Source organism: Eptesicus fuscus, chromosome 13, assembly GCF_027574615.1.
Source record: "Eptesicus fuscus isolate TK198812 chromosome 13, DD_ASM_mEF_20220401, whole genome shotgun sequence".
Lineage (NCBI taxonomy): Eukaryota > Metazoa > Chordata > Mammalia > Chiroptera > Vespertilionidae > Eptesicus > Eptesicus fuscus.
Window position 1 is genome coordinate 80587972 of NC_072485.1, and position 16816 is coordinate 80604787.

A 16816-nucleotide genomic window follows, 5' to 3' on the forward strand; every position below is an offset into this window, starting at 1 on the left:
CCCTGCCAGTTAAAGCCCTACAAGGTTCTGGGCTCTCTGGAGGGTTAGGGTGTTTGGCCGCTGCCCGCCTCCCAGGTCCCCCCTCTCCACCCCCACCTGCTGTCCCCTCACCCGAAACCCTCTCTGCTCCTCATCTGTGGGGTCCCAGCTTAAAGATGGAAGCCTTTTCCTTACTCAGGTGGCTGGCCCCGACACACTTCCTGGGCCTCCTGCTACCTCATCCAGCCTCTGTGACCCACCAGCAGGGCCCCTCTCCTCTGCCAGCTCCCCATGAGGCTGCAGGCTCCCCGCCGCCGGGGGCAGTGCTGCTCTCTGCTGCTGTCAGGGTTGCCAGACACAATACATGGGGTCAAGCTTAAACTTACCCTTGATCTGAAATTCACCGGGCGCCCTGCATCTTTTTATGTCATATGTGGCAGCCTAACCCTGGCCTGTGTGGCTCGGTTGGTTGGGCATCGTCCCTGCACTGAAAGGTGGCTGGTTTGGTTCCAGTCAGGGCACAGGCCCAGGTTGCGGCTGATCCCCAGTAGGAGGTGTGCAGGAGGCAGCTGATCCATGTATCGCTCTCACATCGGTGTTTCTCTCTCTCTCTCCCTCCCCCTTCCTCACTAACAACAAAAAAATCAATTTAAAAAATATATAGATTTGGCAACCTTAACTGCTGTACCCCTGGGACCCGACCCCCGGGCTGGCTCAGTAGATGTTAGCTGGAGGAATAATGGTGGCAGGCGCAGGCACGGGGGCACCGAGGGAAGGTAACAGGCTCCCTGGAGGCGGTGACACCTGAGCCAAAGCAGGTGGAGAGATTAGGTCATGGCATCAGCCAGCCCCCGCCCCCACGGAGATGCCTCTCATAGGGGTTGAATTGAGTCCCCTGTAAAGATACGTTGAAGCTCTAACCCCTGGCACCTGTGAAGGAGACCTTGTTTGGAAATAGGGTCTTTGCGGATGTAATTAAGGATTTCGGGGTGAGATCATCCTTGATTTAGGATTGGCTTTAAATCCAGTGACTGGCGTCCTTAGAAGACAAAGGAGAGGGCGGTTTGAGGCCCCCGGACAGGGGAGGTGGGCAGGTGGAGGCAGAGGCCAAGCGGAGAGGCGTGGCTCAGCCGAGGATGCCGAGGGTGGGGTGTCCCTCAGCAGCCGGGAGGGAGGCCTGGAGAGGGTTCTCAGAGATTCTGAACTTCTGGCCTCCAGAACCGTGAGGAAGTAAATTGCCGTTGTGCTCAGCCATCCAGCTACGGCAGCCCTGGGGACTCACGTGCTCCCAAGGCGCGCTCTTTCCCAGGCTCAACCTGTAGGATTCGTCCTCCCCTGACCCTTTGCCCCCAGAACCCCTAGAGCAGCAGAGCTCATGCGGCCTGTGGTAGCCACCCCCCCCCCCCCAATGACCCTCAGCTCCTGGGGTTCATGCCCTTATATAGTCTCCTCCACACTGAATGGGGCCGAGCTGTGTGACAAAAACAAAGACAAACAAAACAAAACAAAGAACCCCTGTAGCAGTGGCCGTGCGTGAATCCCAGGACGAGGTCCCAGAACTGAGGCCAAACTTGAGTCTGTCCGATGGCTCCCTGCGGGGGAAGCCAGCCGCCAGGCCGCCAGGACGCACAGGCTGCCGGGGAGAAGCCCACGGGGGAGGGGCTGAGGCTTCCCGCCAGCAGCCAGCCCCGAGCTGCTGACCGGGCAGCGAGCACCTTGGAGAGGACTGTCCCACAGCCTTCCCATGACGGGCGTCCCAGCCAACACCTCGGTGGCAACCCCCATGGGAGACCCCGAAGCAGAACCACCCGGTAAAATCTGCCTGAGCCGCTGACTCTCAGAAGCAACCTCAGGGTCCCGGGCAGGCGGACTAGGGCTGCCTCGCTGACACAGGGCTGCCGTTAGACCTCGACTTCAAGGTCCTCAGGCACCACGCTTGGCGGGAGAAGTCAACAGGAGACCATCGGTGGCTGGCTGTCCTCGTGACCGTGACCGCTGGCCTCGCTGGCCTGGGGAAGGCGAGGGGCCATGGAGTCCACCTCCCCTGGACAGCCGGGGCGGGGGTTGAGATGTCCTGACTTTTGGGCCCACAGCCGCTTCAGGCCCTTGTCCAGGTCCTGTGCCCAGAGGCCTGGCCCCTGTGTGTCTCCCAGGAATGCTGTCACAAGGTGTCCCAGGCTGGGTGGCTTAAGCATCAGCCACTTACCAGAATCTGGAATCAGGGACTGGCCAGGTCGGGCCTTGTGCGGGCCCCGAGAGCAGGATGCTTAGATGACCATCTTCATGTTCACGCGGCCTTCTCCCTCCGTGGCGGTCTGCGTCTGGACCGCCCCTTCTTAAAAGGACCTCAGTCCGTTGCAGTAGCGCCCACCCTAGCGACCTCACTGTAATTCGATCACCTCTGGAAAGAGCCTATCTCGAAAGAAGGTTGCATTTGAAGTCCTGGGGGTTGGGACTTACACGGGAATTTTGGGGGAGGACACCATTCAGCCTATAACATGTCAGGGCCTCCTCTTCAGGGCCACGGTCTTTCTGCCCGTAACTTATTCTGTTTCCCAGCCTCTTTCCTTCGGACTCCCGCCACCGATTTGGTGCCCACGGCAGACATTGCTAATCCCTCAGGCGTCCTTTCTGCAGAGCAAGGTGCAGACCAGAGGCCACGCCAGCAGTCTCCAGGCAGCCTGCCCGCCAGCACTGCTGGTTCAGACTTTGCAGAGGGGAGCGAGGAGTTGGAGGAGATGATGAGCAACAATGCTTGCTGAATGGATGACTGAATACATCTAAGCTACACACGTCAGAATCCAGCAGCTCGTCTGTCTGTTCCGGGCCATCTGTCTGTCCTGCAGACTCACCACCGGGCCTCATGAGCCTGTGGTCCGGTAGGAACTGTCGCCCCCTTTGCTGGTTCTCATCTTAGGGAAGGTGGGCCCCTGGGGCCGTGACTTCGGGTCCAGAGCCCACGTCTGCCAGGGAAGAGGTTCTAAAACTGAGATCAAGCTTAAGGACGTGGAGTGGGCCTGAAAGACCCATCCCCTTCTCCTGGTGGTAGCTCAGCCAATAAGAGTGCCAGGAGGGTGCCGTGCCAGGCCGGTGGGGTGGGCAGCGGGGGCCAGGGGGCCTGCCCACCCAACAGCCATGCTTTCGTCTTCCTTGCTGATAGACCCCACACTGTGCTCAGGTGATGGGTGGAGACCCCTGGTCGGTGTGCTGGTCCAATCCCATCATGGAATCCTATGCATCTATCCTTTGCTGGGGATTGGCTTAAAGGACAGGGATTCTTGGGAAAGGGATTTCTCCCAGCCCTCGCTGGTTTAGCTCAGTGGATAGAGCATCGGCCTGCAGATCAAAAGGTCCCAGGTTCGGTTCCTGTCAAGGGCACATGCCCGGGTTGTGGGCTTGATCCCCCAGTGTGGGGCGTGCAGGAGGCAGCTGATCAATGACTCTCTCTCATCATTAATGTTTCTCTCTCTCCCTCTCCCTCTCCCTTCCTCTCTGAAATCAATAAAAATATATTTTTTAAAAAGAAAGCTGTGATGAAAGATTCCAAGGAGAAAGCCCTGCCCTACGTCCCTCTCCCCCACTCTGGAAACTGGGCTTCGAGCGGAGAGTGCTCGGAGCAGCTGCAGCCAGCTGGTGACCGCGAGGAAAGCCCGAGAGATGCAAGAGGCAGAGCTGAGAGAGCACCTGAGGCCTCAGTGACCACTGAGCGTGTCCGTGTGCTGACCACCAACCTCGCACTTCTCCGGAGGGACAATAAAGTGTCTGCTCTTCTCTGCGTGCCATCGAGGGGGGACAGCCAAAAGCATTTCCACTGAAAGGATGTGGACACAGAGATACGGAAACCAGGGCTCTGGCCTCCACTGGTTTGGGATCCGTCTCAGCTTTGCCACTTTCAAGCTGTGAGATCTTAGGCAAGTCACTCCTCACCTGGACTGGGGAAAATGAGATAACTTAGGTAAGGCTTTTTTAAAATTAATTTTTATTTATTGATTTTGAGAGAGAGAGAGAGAGATCAATTTGCTGTTCCACTTATATATGCATTCACTGGTTGATTCTTGTATGTGTCCTGACCAAGGATTGAACCTGCAACCTTGGCATATCGGGACGATGCTCTAACTAACTGAGCTGCCTGGCAAAGGCCTTAGTGAGGCATTTTGCACATAGTGGTTGGTACCTCTAAGCATTGAATTCATTTGCTTAGTCATCCACTAATTTATTCAACAACAGTTATTGAACATCTAAGTAATTGTACTAATTTGAGGTCTGAGGATGTAGCTGTGAAAAAATAATAGGCACTCAGAGAAATTGGCTGTTATATTATTATTAGAGGCCTGGTGCATGAAATTCATGCACTGGAGGGGTGTCCCTCAGCCCAGCCTGCACCCTCTCCAATCTGGGATCCCTCTCACAATCTGGGACTGCCGGCTCCTAACCACTCGCCTGCCTGGCTGCCTGATTGCCCCTAACCACTCCCCTGCCAGCATGATTGACACCTAACTGCTCCCCTGCTGGCCCAATCACCCCCAACTGCCCTCCCCTGCAGGCCTGGTCCCCTCCAACTGTCCTTCCCTGCTGGCCATCTTGTGACAATGTGGGGGCAGCCATCTTGTGATGACATGGGGGTGGCCATCTTGTGACAACATGGGGGTGGCCATCTTGTAATGATGTGGGGTGGCCATCTTGTGGCGGCCATCTTGTGACAATGTGGGGGCGGCCATCTTGTGACGTGAGGGTCGATTTGCATATTGCCTCTTTATTATATAGGGTAAGGACTTGACTCTTCCCATCATTATTCATGACTTTGCCAACAAGGTGCTCCAGATATGTTGGTACAAGTCAGGGGAGATTTGGCAGAAAGGACTTTCCTGGGCCTGGCAGTGTAGGTAGCTATGGAGTGAGAGGGGCTGGGGGCAGCCAGGAGGGCTCTCCTGAGGAGGTGGTGCTCGGAGACCTGACGCTGACTCACTCAGCAGACATCGGTTAAGCACCTGCTGTGTGCCAGCTGCTGTGGAGCATGTGAGGAGCTGGGGATGCCCAGTGAGGAAGACAGATGCCCCACCCTCTGGGCTCACAGCTGCGAGGAGGGGACAAGATAGATAAACAGGCAGACGGTTCCACTGGAGGGACTTGTGCTGAGATGGAGAGGGCAAACGTCCTGGGCAAGGTGACAGCTGAGCTGCACTTTGCAAGGCAAACCGGAATAGGCAGGAGGGATGGAGTAGTGCTTCCCAGCTATCGGAACGGCAGGTGGCTGCGCGCGGCCAACGCAGAAGTTCAGGCGGGGTGGTGCTGAGAGATGTATTCTTTCAGGGGCTGTGGTTGCAAGTGACAGAAGACTGGAATGAACCAGCTCAATCAGGGAAATGTATTCACTGGCTGAAAAGTTCAGGGCTCAGTGGCTTCAGACGAGGTCGATCCAGTGACTCAGTGGTGTCGCTGAGAAACCAGGTTTTTCTGTCTCTTCGTGGCGCCCTCCGCAGAGGGGCTTTAAAATGGCAGCCAGCCCTCCTGGCTCAGCCGCCTGGCCGTTGTCCCAGGGGTGCAGCCTGCTGGTGGGGCCATTTGGGGTCACTGGTCTACATTCTGAACCAATCCTGGTGTCCCGGGCCTGGCAAGGCTGACATTGGTGGGATCGGCCCCACACTGACCCCCAGAGGAGAAAGGCTAAGGGGGAGCGGAGGTCAGGAGGCCAGCTGTGGGAGGAGATAAGCCATGCTGGGGAGCTTGGACTCAATCCGAGGATAATGGAAGCTAGGGATTGACTTGGTCAGATGGATTTGAGAAAGATCTCCCTGGCTCCCCAGGAAGGCATGAGGGCAGGCGGGGAGGCGGGGAGGCCGGCTGGGCGGCTGTGTTGGTAAAGGGTGAGGGGGTGGCCGTGTGGACGAGCTGGACAGGAAATGGGAGACGGATGGACATGGAAGTGAAGCGCAGGGAGGAGTCCAGGGCAGCTCCCCTGTATCTACTTTGGCAGCAGGGGTCGGGGGGTGGGGGGGAGAGGAACTGGGAGGGGGGGCAGGCAGTGCCAATGAGTGGGCAAGAGGCTGAGATCCCTTTGGACCGACCGGTTTGAGGTGAGAGATAACCAAGCTCAGATGTACAGAAGGCAGTTGGTTGGATATGGGGGTCCGGAGCCTGGGGTGGGCGATTGGAGTGTCCACAGCCCGGGGTGGGCGTGAAAGACCAACAGTAGGGTTTGGAGGCAGCCAGGAGGGCAGCCCGGGGAGCTGCTGCCTCGGAGCAGGGGTGGCCCTCCCTGTCCAGAGGTGGGGTGAGACCATCACTGCCGAATGTCCTTCGGGTCCACAGATAACAGCCCTGGTGACCTCGGCCAGAACAGTCTGTGGAGTGGCACTGCCTGGGGCTGGGGAGTGAGTGGGAGTGAGCTCAAGGATGGAGGGTGGAACAACTCTTCTAAGAAGCTCAGCTTAACAAAGGAAAAGGCAGCTGTAGCTGTAGCTGACAGGGGTCCTTAAAGGGGATCCTGGAGGGAGGGAGCTGTGTGTGTGTGTGTGTGTGTGTGTGTGTGTGTGTGCGTGCTGTGTGTCAGTGTATGTGGGGGTGGGAGGTTTAGGATGGAGGGATTTAAGCAGGTTGATGTACCGAGGGAGGGAAATAATGAGGGAGGAAAGATACATGAGGACCAAGACCAAGGTGCTCTGGAGTGTGAGTGTGAGTGTGTGTGAGTGAGTGTGTGTGTGTGTGTGTGAGTGTGTGTGTGAGTGTGTGAGTGTGTGTGTGAGTGTGTGTGTGAGTGTGTGAGTGTGTGTGAGTGTGTGTGAGTGTGTGTGTGTGTGTGTGTGAGTGTGTGTGTGTGTGTGAGTGTGTGTGTGTGTGTGTGTGAGTGTGTGTGAGTGTGTGTGTGTGTGAGTGTGAGTGTGTGTGTGTGTGAGTGTGTGTGTCTGTGAGTGTGAGTATGAGTGTGTGTGTGTGTGAGTGTGAGTGTGTGTGTGAGTGTGAGTGTGAGTGTGTGTGTGTGTGGAGCCTGGGAGCGAGGCTGGCCTGGAAGGGGGAAGGCACAGCTACACTGAGGTGAGCGGGAAGGAGGGGGTCCTGGGTGTGGGGCAGGCCGCGGAGGGCTCCCGGCCAGATGGCCTCCATTCTCTCTGGAAGTGGGAGGCAAGGTCATGTGCTGAGAGCCATGCAGCCGGTGGGTGGGGGTGGGGTGCAGGAGGAGCTGAGGGGAGCAGAAGGATGCGCTGTGCCAGCCCAGGAGCCCTGGCTGTGCCCGTCAGAGACCAGCTTGCCTGAGGAGTCAGCAGTCCCAGGGCCAGGCCAGGGTTGGCGAGAGGATGGGGCCTCGCGGGGCACCAGGGAGGGCTCAGCAGATGGTGAGCACACCTGTTTGGCGGGGTCGGAACAGGCTGGGGAGCCCGGGAGGACTGACCTGGGGGAGAAGTTGCAGCCTTGCCCGGAAGGCCACAGGGAGCCATGGAGCATCCCTGAGCAGGCGCGGGGCGTGGGCCAAGCAGCGTCTGAGAATTGGCATCCAGCGACGTGTCCTTGTGCGGGAGAGAGCACACTGAAGGCCGGAATCTGGAGGAGTGGCCACGTCTGAAGGGAGGACGTCAGATGTCAGATGTCACAGAGGAAGAGCTATTCGCTCCAAAGGTCAGCCCCAAGAGCCCAGGTGGCCATGGCCTTCGCCGGCCCCCAGAGCCTGGGCCGCCTCGCAGAACAGTCAAGGGGCTTCCGGCCCTGCTGGGGTCTCAGCAGGGACCCCTGCTTCAGTATCAACGAGGCTCTAATTCCATTCCAGATAAGATGATGCTGGATCCTCCCAGCAATCGGATGAGTTCAGAATTATTGTTCCCTTTGAGAGATGGAGGGACCGAAGTTCAGAGAGGCCAAGTCCCTCACCTCAGGCCACACAGCAAGCGAGAAACCAGGTCCGAGATCTTGGCCGGCTCTATGCCTGCATTTCCCTTGCTCTTCCTGTCTCCGCTGCCACGTCACTGGGGGGCTTGTACTCCACCCGACTTTATTCTGGGTGGTTCTGGACCAGGGAAATTTGCGGGAAATTGGAGCTAAAGCTCAGTAACTCCAAATGGCCCAGGGGGACCTTGATCCCATGCACTGGCCCTGGGAGAAGGCCGGGCTTAGCACCCTGAGGCCAGGCTGAGGTGGGACCCCTTGGTTCACACTGTCACCGCCAGAGGGCGCCCACTGTTGCCCAGGTGAGGGCGAGGGGAGGTCCCCTTCCTGGCTTCCGGAAAAACAGCCTGGGCTCCCGGATCTGGAAAGTGCCCCCTCATGGGTCCAGGGAGCCCCATCTCCTCCTGGCGTCTGCCTCAGCTAAGGTCTTGCTGACCCTCCCTCCCCAGGCCCTGCTTTGCCCAGGGAGTCAGGTTTCCGCGGTGTGGGTGTCAGGAAGCCCGGGGTCTCCTTGCTGACCTCCCCGGGGCTCTGCTCTGCCCTCCCCCAGCTCCACGCGCAGATGTGCCTGCCTCACCCCTCACCCCGTTCCCACGCAGCCGCAGTGCTGAGGCAGGCCAGCACCGATTGTCACCTCCGTCACCTTCTGTCGGCCTCTTCACAGCCTGGGTGGGAGTGTGGGCCCGTCCAGATGACTGACTGGGCCCAGAGAGGGGGAGGCAGTGCCCTGGGCCGCACAGCCTGCCAGGGGGCTGGGGGGTGGCAGGGAGAAGGGAGGAATCAATGCATTCCTGTCTGGGCAGGACTGAGAGGGTGGGGGCCCTGGAGGGAACTCCCCAAGCTCCTTCCCAATGGAGCCCACCTCCCCCGTCCCCGCTTCCCTTCTCCCCAGGCTTCCAGGCCAGGGAGCACCTCCCCCCAACTCCCCCAGCGGCTCAGCCAGGTTTTTGCTTAGATCCTGCCACCCTCCCTCCCCCACCCCAGGGCTGCCTGCCTGCCTGCTGCTCCCTCCCCAAGCTCAGACCCTTGGCTGTGGCCGCGGAGGGCCTGGCGGGGGTCCCAGGCACCACACCGCAGCGGCCAGAGCTCGGGACAGTCCCAGTCTGTCTGGCAGGGATGTGAGTTCAGGATTGGCTGGCGCTGCCCCCGCCTTTGGGAGGAGGGAGCTGTGAGGGGAGGCCGGTGGCTGGGTGGCTCATTCAAGGTCACCCTCCTTTCTCTCCCAGCATCCCTGTTCAACTTTTGTCCCTTCTGCCTCACCTTGAGGAGGGAGGAGGCAAGGTGCCCAACCGGCAGGCGGCCGTGGAGCCCGGGGCAGAGGAAGGCTTTGGGGTCTCCTGACATTTATTCTTCAGCGAATACCGAGTGCCTGCTCCATGCCAGGCACCGAGACCCCCCCCCCCCCCCCCGCCGTGAACACGGCGGACAGCCCCGTCCGCCCCTGCCTGCACACAGCACGGCGGGCAGACAGACAGGACCTAAACCATCACACACCGTGGAAACGTGTGTCCTCAGCCGAGTGACAAAGGGGTTTGGGCTGGCTCCCCTGGGGATCTCGGGGTTCGGAGCCTCATCTAGGCCTGGGGAGGGAGGCAGCCTCAGACCTGGCCCAGGGCTTTGAGGAGGCCGGGGTGGGGGCCGAGCGACCCCAGGATCCTCCATGGGAGAATGCAGGAAAGAAATGTGCCGGGGTCACGGGGTGGCTGCGAGGCGGCCCGCAGCCCTCAGAAAGGAGGCCCCGTCCTCCTCCCCAGGAACGGCGAGGGGGGGCGCTCAGTGAGAATGGTGGGAGAATGGGGAGCAGGTCTCACAGCCCAGAGGTGGCCTCAGGGAGGGAAGGGACCCCAGTTCTCGGTCCCGGTCCCCGTTTTGGAGCCCTGCTGGCTCCTCTGCTGCCTAAAGCTCAGGGGAGGGTCTGGTTCCCCTGGCTGCCTCTCCTCTCCCTCCCACACCCCTGTCCCTGGCCACGTGGCCCCTCTGCGCCCTGGCCTGGGGGAGTGTGATTCCTGACCTAGGCGCTGGGCAGCCAGGGAGAGTGTGTGGGATTTGGTCCCTCAGAGCAGCCTACTCCCTTCAGCCCCACAGCCCCAGGGCGGCAGGGAGGGGGTGCTGTCTCTTTAAGAGCCTTCAGGCTGCTGGGAGCAGATGGCCAGGCCGACCGGGGCCCCTTGTCCTTTGTGTGGCTTTGCACAAAAGAGGGGGCCAGCTGGGGAGGGGGCAGCTGCAGCAGGTGGGAGGGTGGGGCCTCGCCCCTCCCCCTTCTAACTCCGCCGCCATCGCCCTTGGGGAGCGTTTTCTCACCAGGATGCCCCTCCTCTCTGGATACTGTGGCCCCTACAGTCACCCCCAAATTCCTAGGCAAATCTTTCCCTTATTGTGTCCCACTTCGTAGGCAAAAGCCTGATCACACCAGGGCCTAGGAGCTCCCCCTCCAACTCCACAGAATAAACCTCCCCTCCCTGCCCCCACCTCCAGAGCAGAATCTTCGCCTTGAGCTCCAGGCTCTAGGGAGATGGGAGAACAGAATGAGGTTCTTATGTGTACACGTGTGCGTGTGCGTGTTGGGGGATGCTGGGGAAGGAAGGGTGCCAGGGGCTGGGGGTACCTGGGGCAGCCCTGGAGGAGGGGACAGAATATGCCTAATGCTGAGGCCTGGGCGGGAGGCTGGGCCCAGGACGCTAGGTGTGGGTAGAAAGAGGAGGCAAGGGGGGGGGATGGGGAACCCAACTGAGGCCCGGCCTAATGGGGTTCCGGTGTGGGCAAGATGGAAGACTGCATCCTAGGAGAGGGCTGTGTGCAGCGATGGCTGCCTGCCAGGCAGGAGGGGACAGAGATGACAGCCTTCCGAAGCCTGGAGGTGCTGGGGGCGGGGTGGAGCCCTGCCACTCAGGAAGGGTCAGGCGGGAGGCTCTTTTCATCCGCACAGACCCCTCAGCTCGGGTCTGCCCTTGGCCCAGCCCTCCCCCTCCTTTGTCCAGACCTCCCCACCCGGGGCTTGGTGCCCAGTCCGTGACTTAGGAGGAGGAAAAGGCCCCGTAGCTCTGGCTGGAGGGGTGGCGGGCAACGTGGCCGCGGGCTGGGTGGCCCAGGGTGGCCCCAGGCGGCCCGACAGTGCCACAGCCGGGTGGAGTCCCGGCTGACTTTGCCCAACCGCCGGCAGGAGCCCCCAGGACCAGGAGGCCCCAAGCAGGTCCTGCACCGACCGCAGGACCCTGGCCGGCCGGCCTCTGGCGGAGGGTGGGGGCGGGGACCGCGGGCCGGGCCCAGGGCTGCTTCTAAATTTAGGAATCTGATTACAGAGTGGCCGGGAAGCGGAGGGAGAGGGTGCCCGTGCAGGCTCGGCTCGGTCTGGGCACAGCGGGGTGTGCCCGGGGAGGTGTGTCCCAGAGCCCGGGCTGGGGTGGGAGGGGCGGCGGGTGGGGGCCTGTGTGCGCTGCCGCACGTGCCGGGGCTGCGGGGACGGGCCCGCACGGCTCGCGGGCTCCGAGCCGCCGCCGGTGTGTGCTTGGCTCTTTGTGTGCCTGGCAGGGTGGCGGGTCTGGCTTTGGAACTCTCTGCCCACCCCCACCCCCATCTCCGTCTGTGCCGCTCTGCCCGCTTCCCGGTCTGTCACTCTGCCCGAGCTTGTCCTGGGGGAGGGGGTGCTGCTCCCCGCGGGGTGACAGGGAACCTAGCGGGGCGGAGACCCAGCTCCCCTCTCCCGGCAGTCCAGACCTCTCCCTGCACCTCTCACTCCCCACCCCTCAGCCCCTTATGCCGTTTTGGGGTGTACACTGCAGCAATGAAAGGCAATCGGGGTGACCCCTGGGGACCCACAGATGCACCAGAAGCTAGGTTTGGCCGAGTAGCTCTTGGAGGAATTCATTCCTGGCCTGTCCGGCCTCCCATCCGCTCTGGCCCCCAAGGGCGCCTAAAGAGGGGGGGTCCCCCCTGCGGAAGGGGGGGCGGGGAGTTCCTTGGCAGGAAGGGAAATGAAGGAAAAGCTGGGCTCCACCCGGGCGGGCAGGCCGGCGGCCTCAGGGCCCCCGGGGCAGGCGGCAGTAAACCGAGCCCACTGGTGGGTGGGACTGGTGTGCGCGTGGGTGGGGATGACCCCCAGCTACTGCGGGGGGACAGCGAGGTCTCCCCCAGGGGCAAGTCTGAGAGCCCCGGGGGCCCGCGGAGGGGAGCGCTCACCACTCCGGCCCTGACCCCACCCCCTGGAGGTCTAGCCCCGGCCCCAGGCCCCGCCCCCCGGGCCCTCCCTCCCACCCCAGGGCCAGATGTTCAGCTGGCGGAGGCATCGGCTGGGGGAGGGGTGCTGAGGCCGCAGCCGGCACTACTTCCCTGCCAGCAGCTTCATTGTGTGCGCGAGGAGCGAGCGGCGGCGGAGAGCGGACGGGCGAGCGAGCGAGCGGCAGCCCGAGCGCCGGGAGAGGGAGAGCGAGCGCGCTGGGAGCGTGCGAGGCGGCGCCCGCGGCTGCGCTCCGCCCGCACCCGCAACTCTGCCCCCGCGCCGCCCGCCGTGCGCGCCGTCCCGCCGCCGCCCCCGTAGCCCCGCCGGCTGCGGTCGCAGGCAGGGGTCTGGTCGGGACAGGGGTACCCGCCCGGGGACTGTGGCATCCCGGTGAAACCGAGAGACGCGGAGCCCGCGGGGGGCGCCAGTGGCTCTGCCGTGCCCGCTCGCGGAACTGCGTGGGTAGGAGGGCGGTGGGGCTCGGGGCGCCCCGAGGACAGGGCGCCCTCACTTCCCCCGGGGGAGCCCCCGTCCCGGGGAGCGCACCGAGCGAGCGCGCCCCGCAGCCGCACCGGGTCTCGCGCTCATTCCCCTGCGCACCCCACTTCTACACAAACTTTTCCGACGCCCTCGCCCGTGGGGGTCGCGGAGAGCGCGGGGCTGCCCGCCGGGCTCCCGCCTCGCCGGACCCTAGCCACGCCGACCTCCTGCCTCTCGTAGCCTCAGTGGCGACCTCTCCAGGCCGGGCCGGGCACGGCACTCGAGGCGAGCGCGGCCACCCCCGGTCGCTCTCCGAAGGCTCCCGCGCCCCCCGGGGCATCTGGGCGGGGTGATGCCCTCGGTGATGGAGAAGCCGAGCGCGGGCTCCGGGATCCTGTCCCGCAGCCGGGCTAAGACGGCGCCCAACGGCGGACAGCCTCACTCGGAGGATGACAGCAGCGAGGAGGAGCACTCGCACGGTGAGCCCCGCGGCCCAGGGTTAGAGGCGCCCCCCCCCCCCCGGACTGGGAGTGGGGGGGCGGGGCGGGGAGGGGAGAGTGGCCGACCACTGGCGTGTTCCACTCATGGCTCCTGCCCTCCTTGGGTCGGAGCCTGTGCCTTGCTTCTCCCCAAAGCCTGGGGCTGCCGGCACGGAATCTGGAGGCTGGGCCCCTAGCTGCCCGCCCGCGCCCTGAGGGGCTAGGGCGTCCCTCACCCTCCCACCCACAGATTGGGCCCCTCATACCTTGCCACCTTGCAGGGGACTGGGCCTGGCTGGTCAGGGTCTGGAAAGACAGCACACCGAGCTGGGAAGCTCATGTGGTGGGGAGGAGCCTTGGATTCCTGCAGGGCTGAGGTCCAGGTCTAGGGGCAGCCCTCCTACCGCCCCCCGCCCCCCGCCCCCCGCCAGAACAAAGGGCTCTGCCTGGTCTGGGCTCTGAAACTGGCCCCTTGTCCGCTGTCTCCCCCTGAGCCCCCCATGCCCCCCATGCCCCCACAGGCTGTGACTAGGCAGCGTCTCTTCCTATTCCAGTTCCTTGTATGGCTGAGGGTAACAGGGGAAAGTGAGCCTCCTGGAAGGTGGGGGCCCCGGGTGCTCAGGAAGAACTCCAGGCCACCTCCCCCGCCACATCCTCCCATCCTCCCTCCCTCCCTCCCTGGAGTCCTGACTGCCTCCCTCTGGCTCCACAGACAGCATGATCCGCGTTGGAACCAATTACCAGGCCGTAATCCCCGAGTGCAAGCCTGGTGAGTGGCAGGACAGGCTGCACAGGGAGGGGCGCCCAGGGCCCAGGGCTTGGCCCTGAGCCCCCACCTAGGGGGAGCCCTTGGCTGGCGCCCACTGGAAGGACAGCCAGGCGGGCAGGCGGGGGTGGGTGGCCCCATGGCATGGCTAGTTTTCCTGCTCTGCCTTCCTGTCTGGGTCTCTGCCCCTCCTCCTTTCTGGGCCTCACCTCGCAGGCCCTGCCCTGCCGCCCTCTGGCCATGCGTCCAGGCCCGCGCCAGGAGGCTGCTGAGCGCCTTCCCTCCTCCCCTCCCCTCCAGAGAGCCCGGCACGCTACAGCAACAAGGAGCTGAAGGGGATGCTCGTGTGGTCGCCCAACCACTGTGTGTCGGATGCCAAGCGTGAGTGGGTGGGAGCCTGGCTTCATGCACATCCCTGGGAACTGGGGGCTGGCGCTCATGCCCGTCTGCCCCAGAAGTGGGCTGGAGGCTGAGTGTGTGGGTTCAACCCCTGCCCTGGGGCTCAGGCTTGGAGGCGTCCCCCTGTGTGTGTGTGTGGGGGGGGCCGGGGGGGCAGGGTTAGGAGTTGTAATCCCTCATCCAAGATCCGGCCCCATCCCCCCCGCAGTTGACAAGTACATTGCAATGGCCAAGGAGAAGCATGGCTACAACATTGAGCAGGTGAGCCGTGGCCCCACCGGGGTTTGGGGGGGACCAGACCGTGCTGGGGTGGCTCAGACTGAGTTGTGCCCTCTCCCGGGCCAGGCACTGGGCATGCTCCTGTGGCATAAGCACGACGTGGAGAAGTCACTGGCCGACCTGGCCAACTTCACCCCCTTCCCTGATGAGTGGACCGTGGAGGACAAGGTGCTGTTTGAACAGGCCTTTGGCTTCCATGGCAAGTGCTTCCAGCGGATCCAGCAGATGGTAAAGCCCTCCGCCCCCGCCATCGCGCCTCAGCCCCTCCTTCCTGACGCGCCTGCCCGGGGCCCAGGCTCCGTGGCCCCAGCCTCTGGCGTTGCCCCTCCAGCTGCCCGACAAGCTGATCCCCAGCCTGGTGAAGTATTACTACTCTTGGAAGAAGACCCGGAGCCGGACCAGCGTGATGGACAGACAGGCCCGGCGGCTGGGGGGCCGGAAGGACAAAGAAGAGAGGTGGGGGGGGCCAGGGGTGAGCCGGGGTGTGGGAGGGACCAAGCGGAGCTCCTGGGGCCCTGCCCCTGCCTCACTCTCTCTCTCGCCCTGTGTCAGCAGTGATGAGCTCGAAGAGGGACGAGGCGCTGTGAGTGAGGGAGAGCCCGATGCCGGGGACCCCAAGAGAGAGGTGAGGTCTTAGAGCTGGCCGGGCCCACTTGCCTGCCCTCTCCTTGGGCTCTGCGCCACCACCGTCCTCTCCTTTCTCTGGCAGCCTCTGCCCTCTCGGCCTCTGAACGCCCGCCCAGGCCCCGGGAAGAAGGAGGCCCAGGCGTCTCAGTATCGCCACCACCCACTGAGGACGCGGCGGCGCCCCCCCAAGGGCATGTACCTGAGCCCCGAGGGCCTCACCGCCGTGTCGGGAAGCCCAGACCTTGCCAACCTCACGCTTCGAGGCCTTGATTCCCAGCTCATCTCCCTCAAGCGTCAGGTGGGGTCTGAGAAGAGAAGGGGCGCACAGAGGGAGCCGTCGGCAGCTGGGAACTGACTGGGCAGCTGAGGTGTGAGGGAGCCGGTGCAGGTGCCAACCTGCTGCTGCCCCTGCCTTGCCTTCTGGGCTGCGGGGCGACTTGGCATTCTTCCCCCACTGGCCTGTGCACAGGAGTGGGGCACGGCGTCTCCCTGCTGAGTGGCTGTGAGGGTGGAGTGAGCGAGGTGGTGGGTGGCAAAGAGCTTTGTGGGAAGTGGCACTGGTGTGTGCAGAACCAGAGCCCTGGGAGGGCTGGCATTGACCGGCTCCCCGGCACGGAGAGCTTGACACCCCTTCATTGCCTGGCCTTCCAGGTGCAAAGCATGAAGCAGACCAACAGCAGCCTCCGCCAAGCCCTGGAGGGCGGCATTGACCCGCTCCGCCCCCCTGAGGTGAGGCTGCTCTGGAGTTGGGGTGCAGGAAGGGGCCCTCTCTGGAGGCGGGGCAGCAAGGGGCATTCTGCTTGGAGAGCGGCGCCTCCGTTTTCATGTTTTTGAGTGTCGGGGATATATTCCTTGCTCTTCAGGTCAACACCAAGTTCAACTCCCGCTGGACCACAGATGAGCAGCTTCTGGCTGTACAAGGTGGGTGCGACTTTGAGGAGAACAGAGGGCCCCAGGGATGTCTTCCCCACCCTCCAAGGGGCTGGGCAGAGGGGAAGGGTCAGGAAGTAACTAGCTCCAAGGTGCTCTCTCTGCTGCCCTTTGGCCCCGCAGCCATCCGCAGGTACGGCAAAGACTTCGGGGCTATTGCAGAGGTGATTGGGAACAAGACTCTGACCCAGGTGAAGACCTTTTTTGTGAGCTACCGGCGCCGCTTCAATCTGGAGGAGGTGCTGCAGGAATGGGAGGCTGAGCAGGATGGGGCCCCTGGAGCCCCGGTCCCCATGGAGGAGGCTAGGAGAGGGGCCCCCTTGCCGGCCCCGGCCCTAGAGGAAGATGACGAGGTGAGAAGGGGCGAGAGACCCTTCCGAGAGGAGAGGAGAGGAGCCACCACGTTCCTGGGTTGAGCTGTGGGTGTGGCGGAGCCGGGTTTCTCACTCTTCTCTTTCCTTTCAGGTCCAGATCACATCTGTCTCAACATCTGTGCCCCGACCCGTGCCCCCTGCGCCACCCCCTCCTCCACCTCCCACCTCACTGTCCCAGCCGCCCCCACTGCTGAGGCCACCTTTGCCCACGGCTCCTACCCTGCTTCGCCAGCCACCCCCACTACAGCAGGGCCGCTTCCTCCAGCCCCGGCTGGCCCCCAACCAGCCCCCCCCACCTCTTATCCGCCCAGCTGTGGCTGCCTCCCGCCACAGTGCCCGCCCTGGCCCTCAGCCCCCACCCACCCTGATTGGAGCCCCGCTGGAGCCTCCAGCCCCCTCGCTCTGAGCCCTG

The 16816-nt window shown here is 63.0% G+C and overlaps 1 protein-coding gene across 1 annotated transcript; it reads left to right on the plus strand.

The window, feature by feature from the left end:
* The first annotated feature begins 12902 nt into the window (after positions 1–12902).
* On the plus strand, positions 12903–16813 carry RCOR2 (REST corepressor 2). The gene is made up of 12 exons (XM_008159040.3): positions 12903–13029; positions 13742–13798; positions 14096–14176; positions 14403–14455; positions 14540–14701; positions 14805–14929; positions 15029–15098; positions 15183–15398; positions 15752–15829; positions 15964–16021; positions 16154–16383; positions 16496–16813. The coding sequence occupies exons 1-12, from the start codon at positions 12903–12905 to the stop codon at positions 16808–16810; spliced, it is 1572 nt and encodes a 523-aa protein (XP_008157262.1). The 3' UTR covers positions 16811–16813.
* The last annotated feature ends 3 nt before the right edge of the window (positions 16814–16816 follow it).

Coding starts and splice junctions, on each gene's coding strand:
- RCOR2 (XM_008159040.3), top strand. CDS start 12,903: ATGCCCTCGGTGATGGAGAAGCCGAGCGCGGGCTCCGGGATCCTGTCC. Junction 13,799..14,095: donor AATCCCCGAGTGCAAGCCTG/GTGAGTGGCAGG, acceptor CCTCCCCTCCAG/AGAGCCCGGCACGCTACAGC. Junction 15,399..15,751: donor TCATCTCCCTCAAGCGTCAG/GTGGGGTCTGAG, acceptor CTGGCCTTCCAG/GTGCAAAGCATGAAGCAGAC.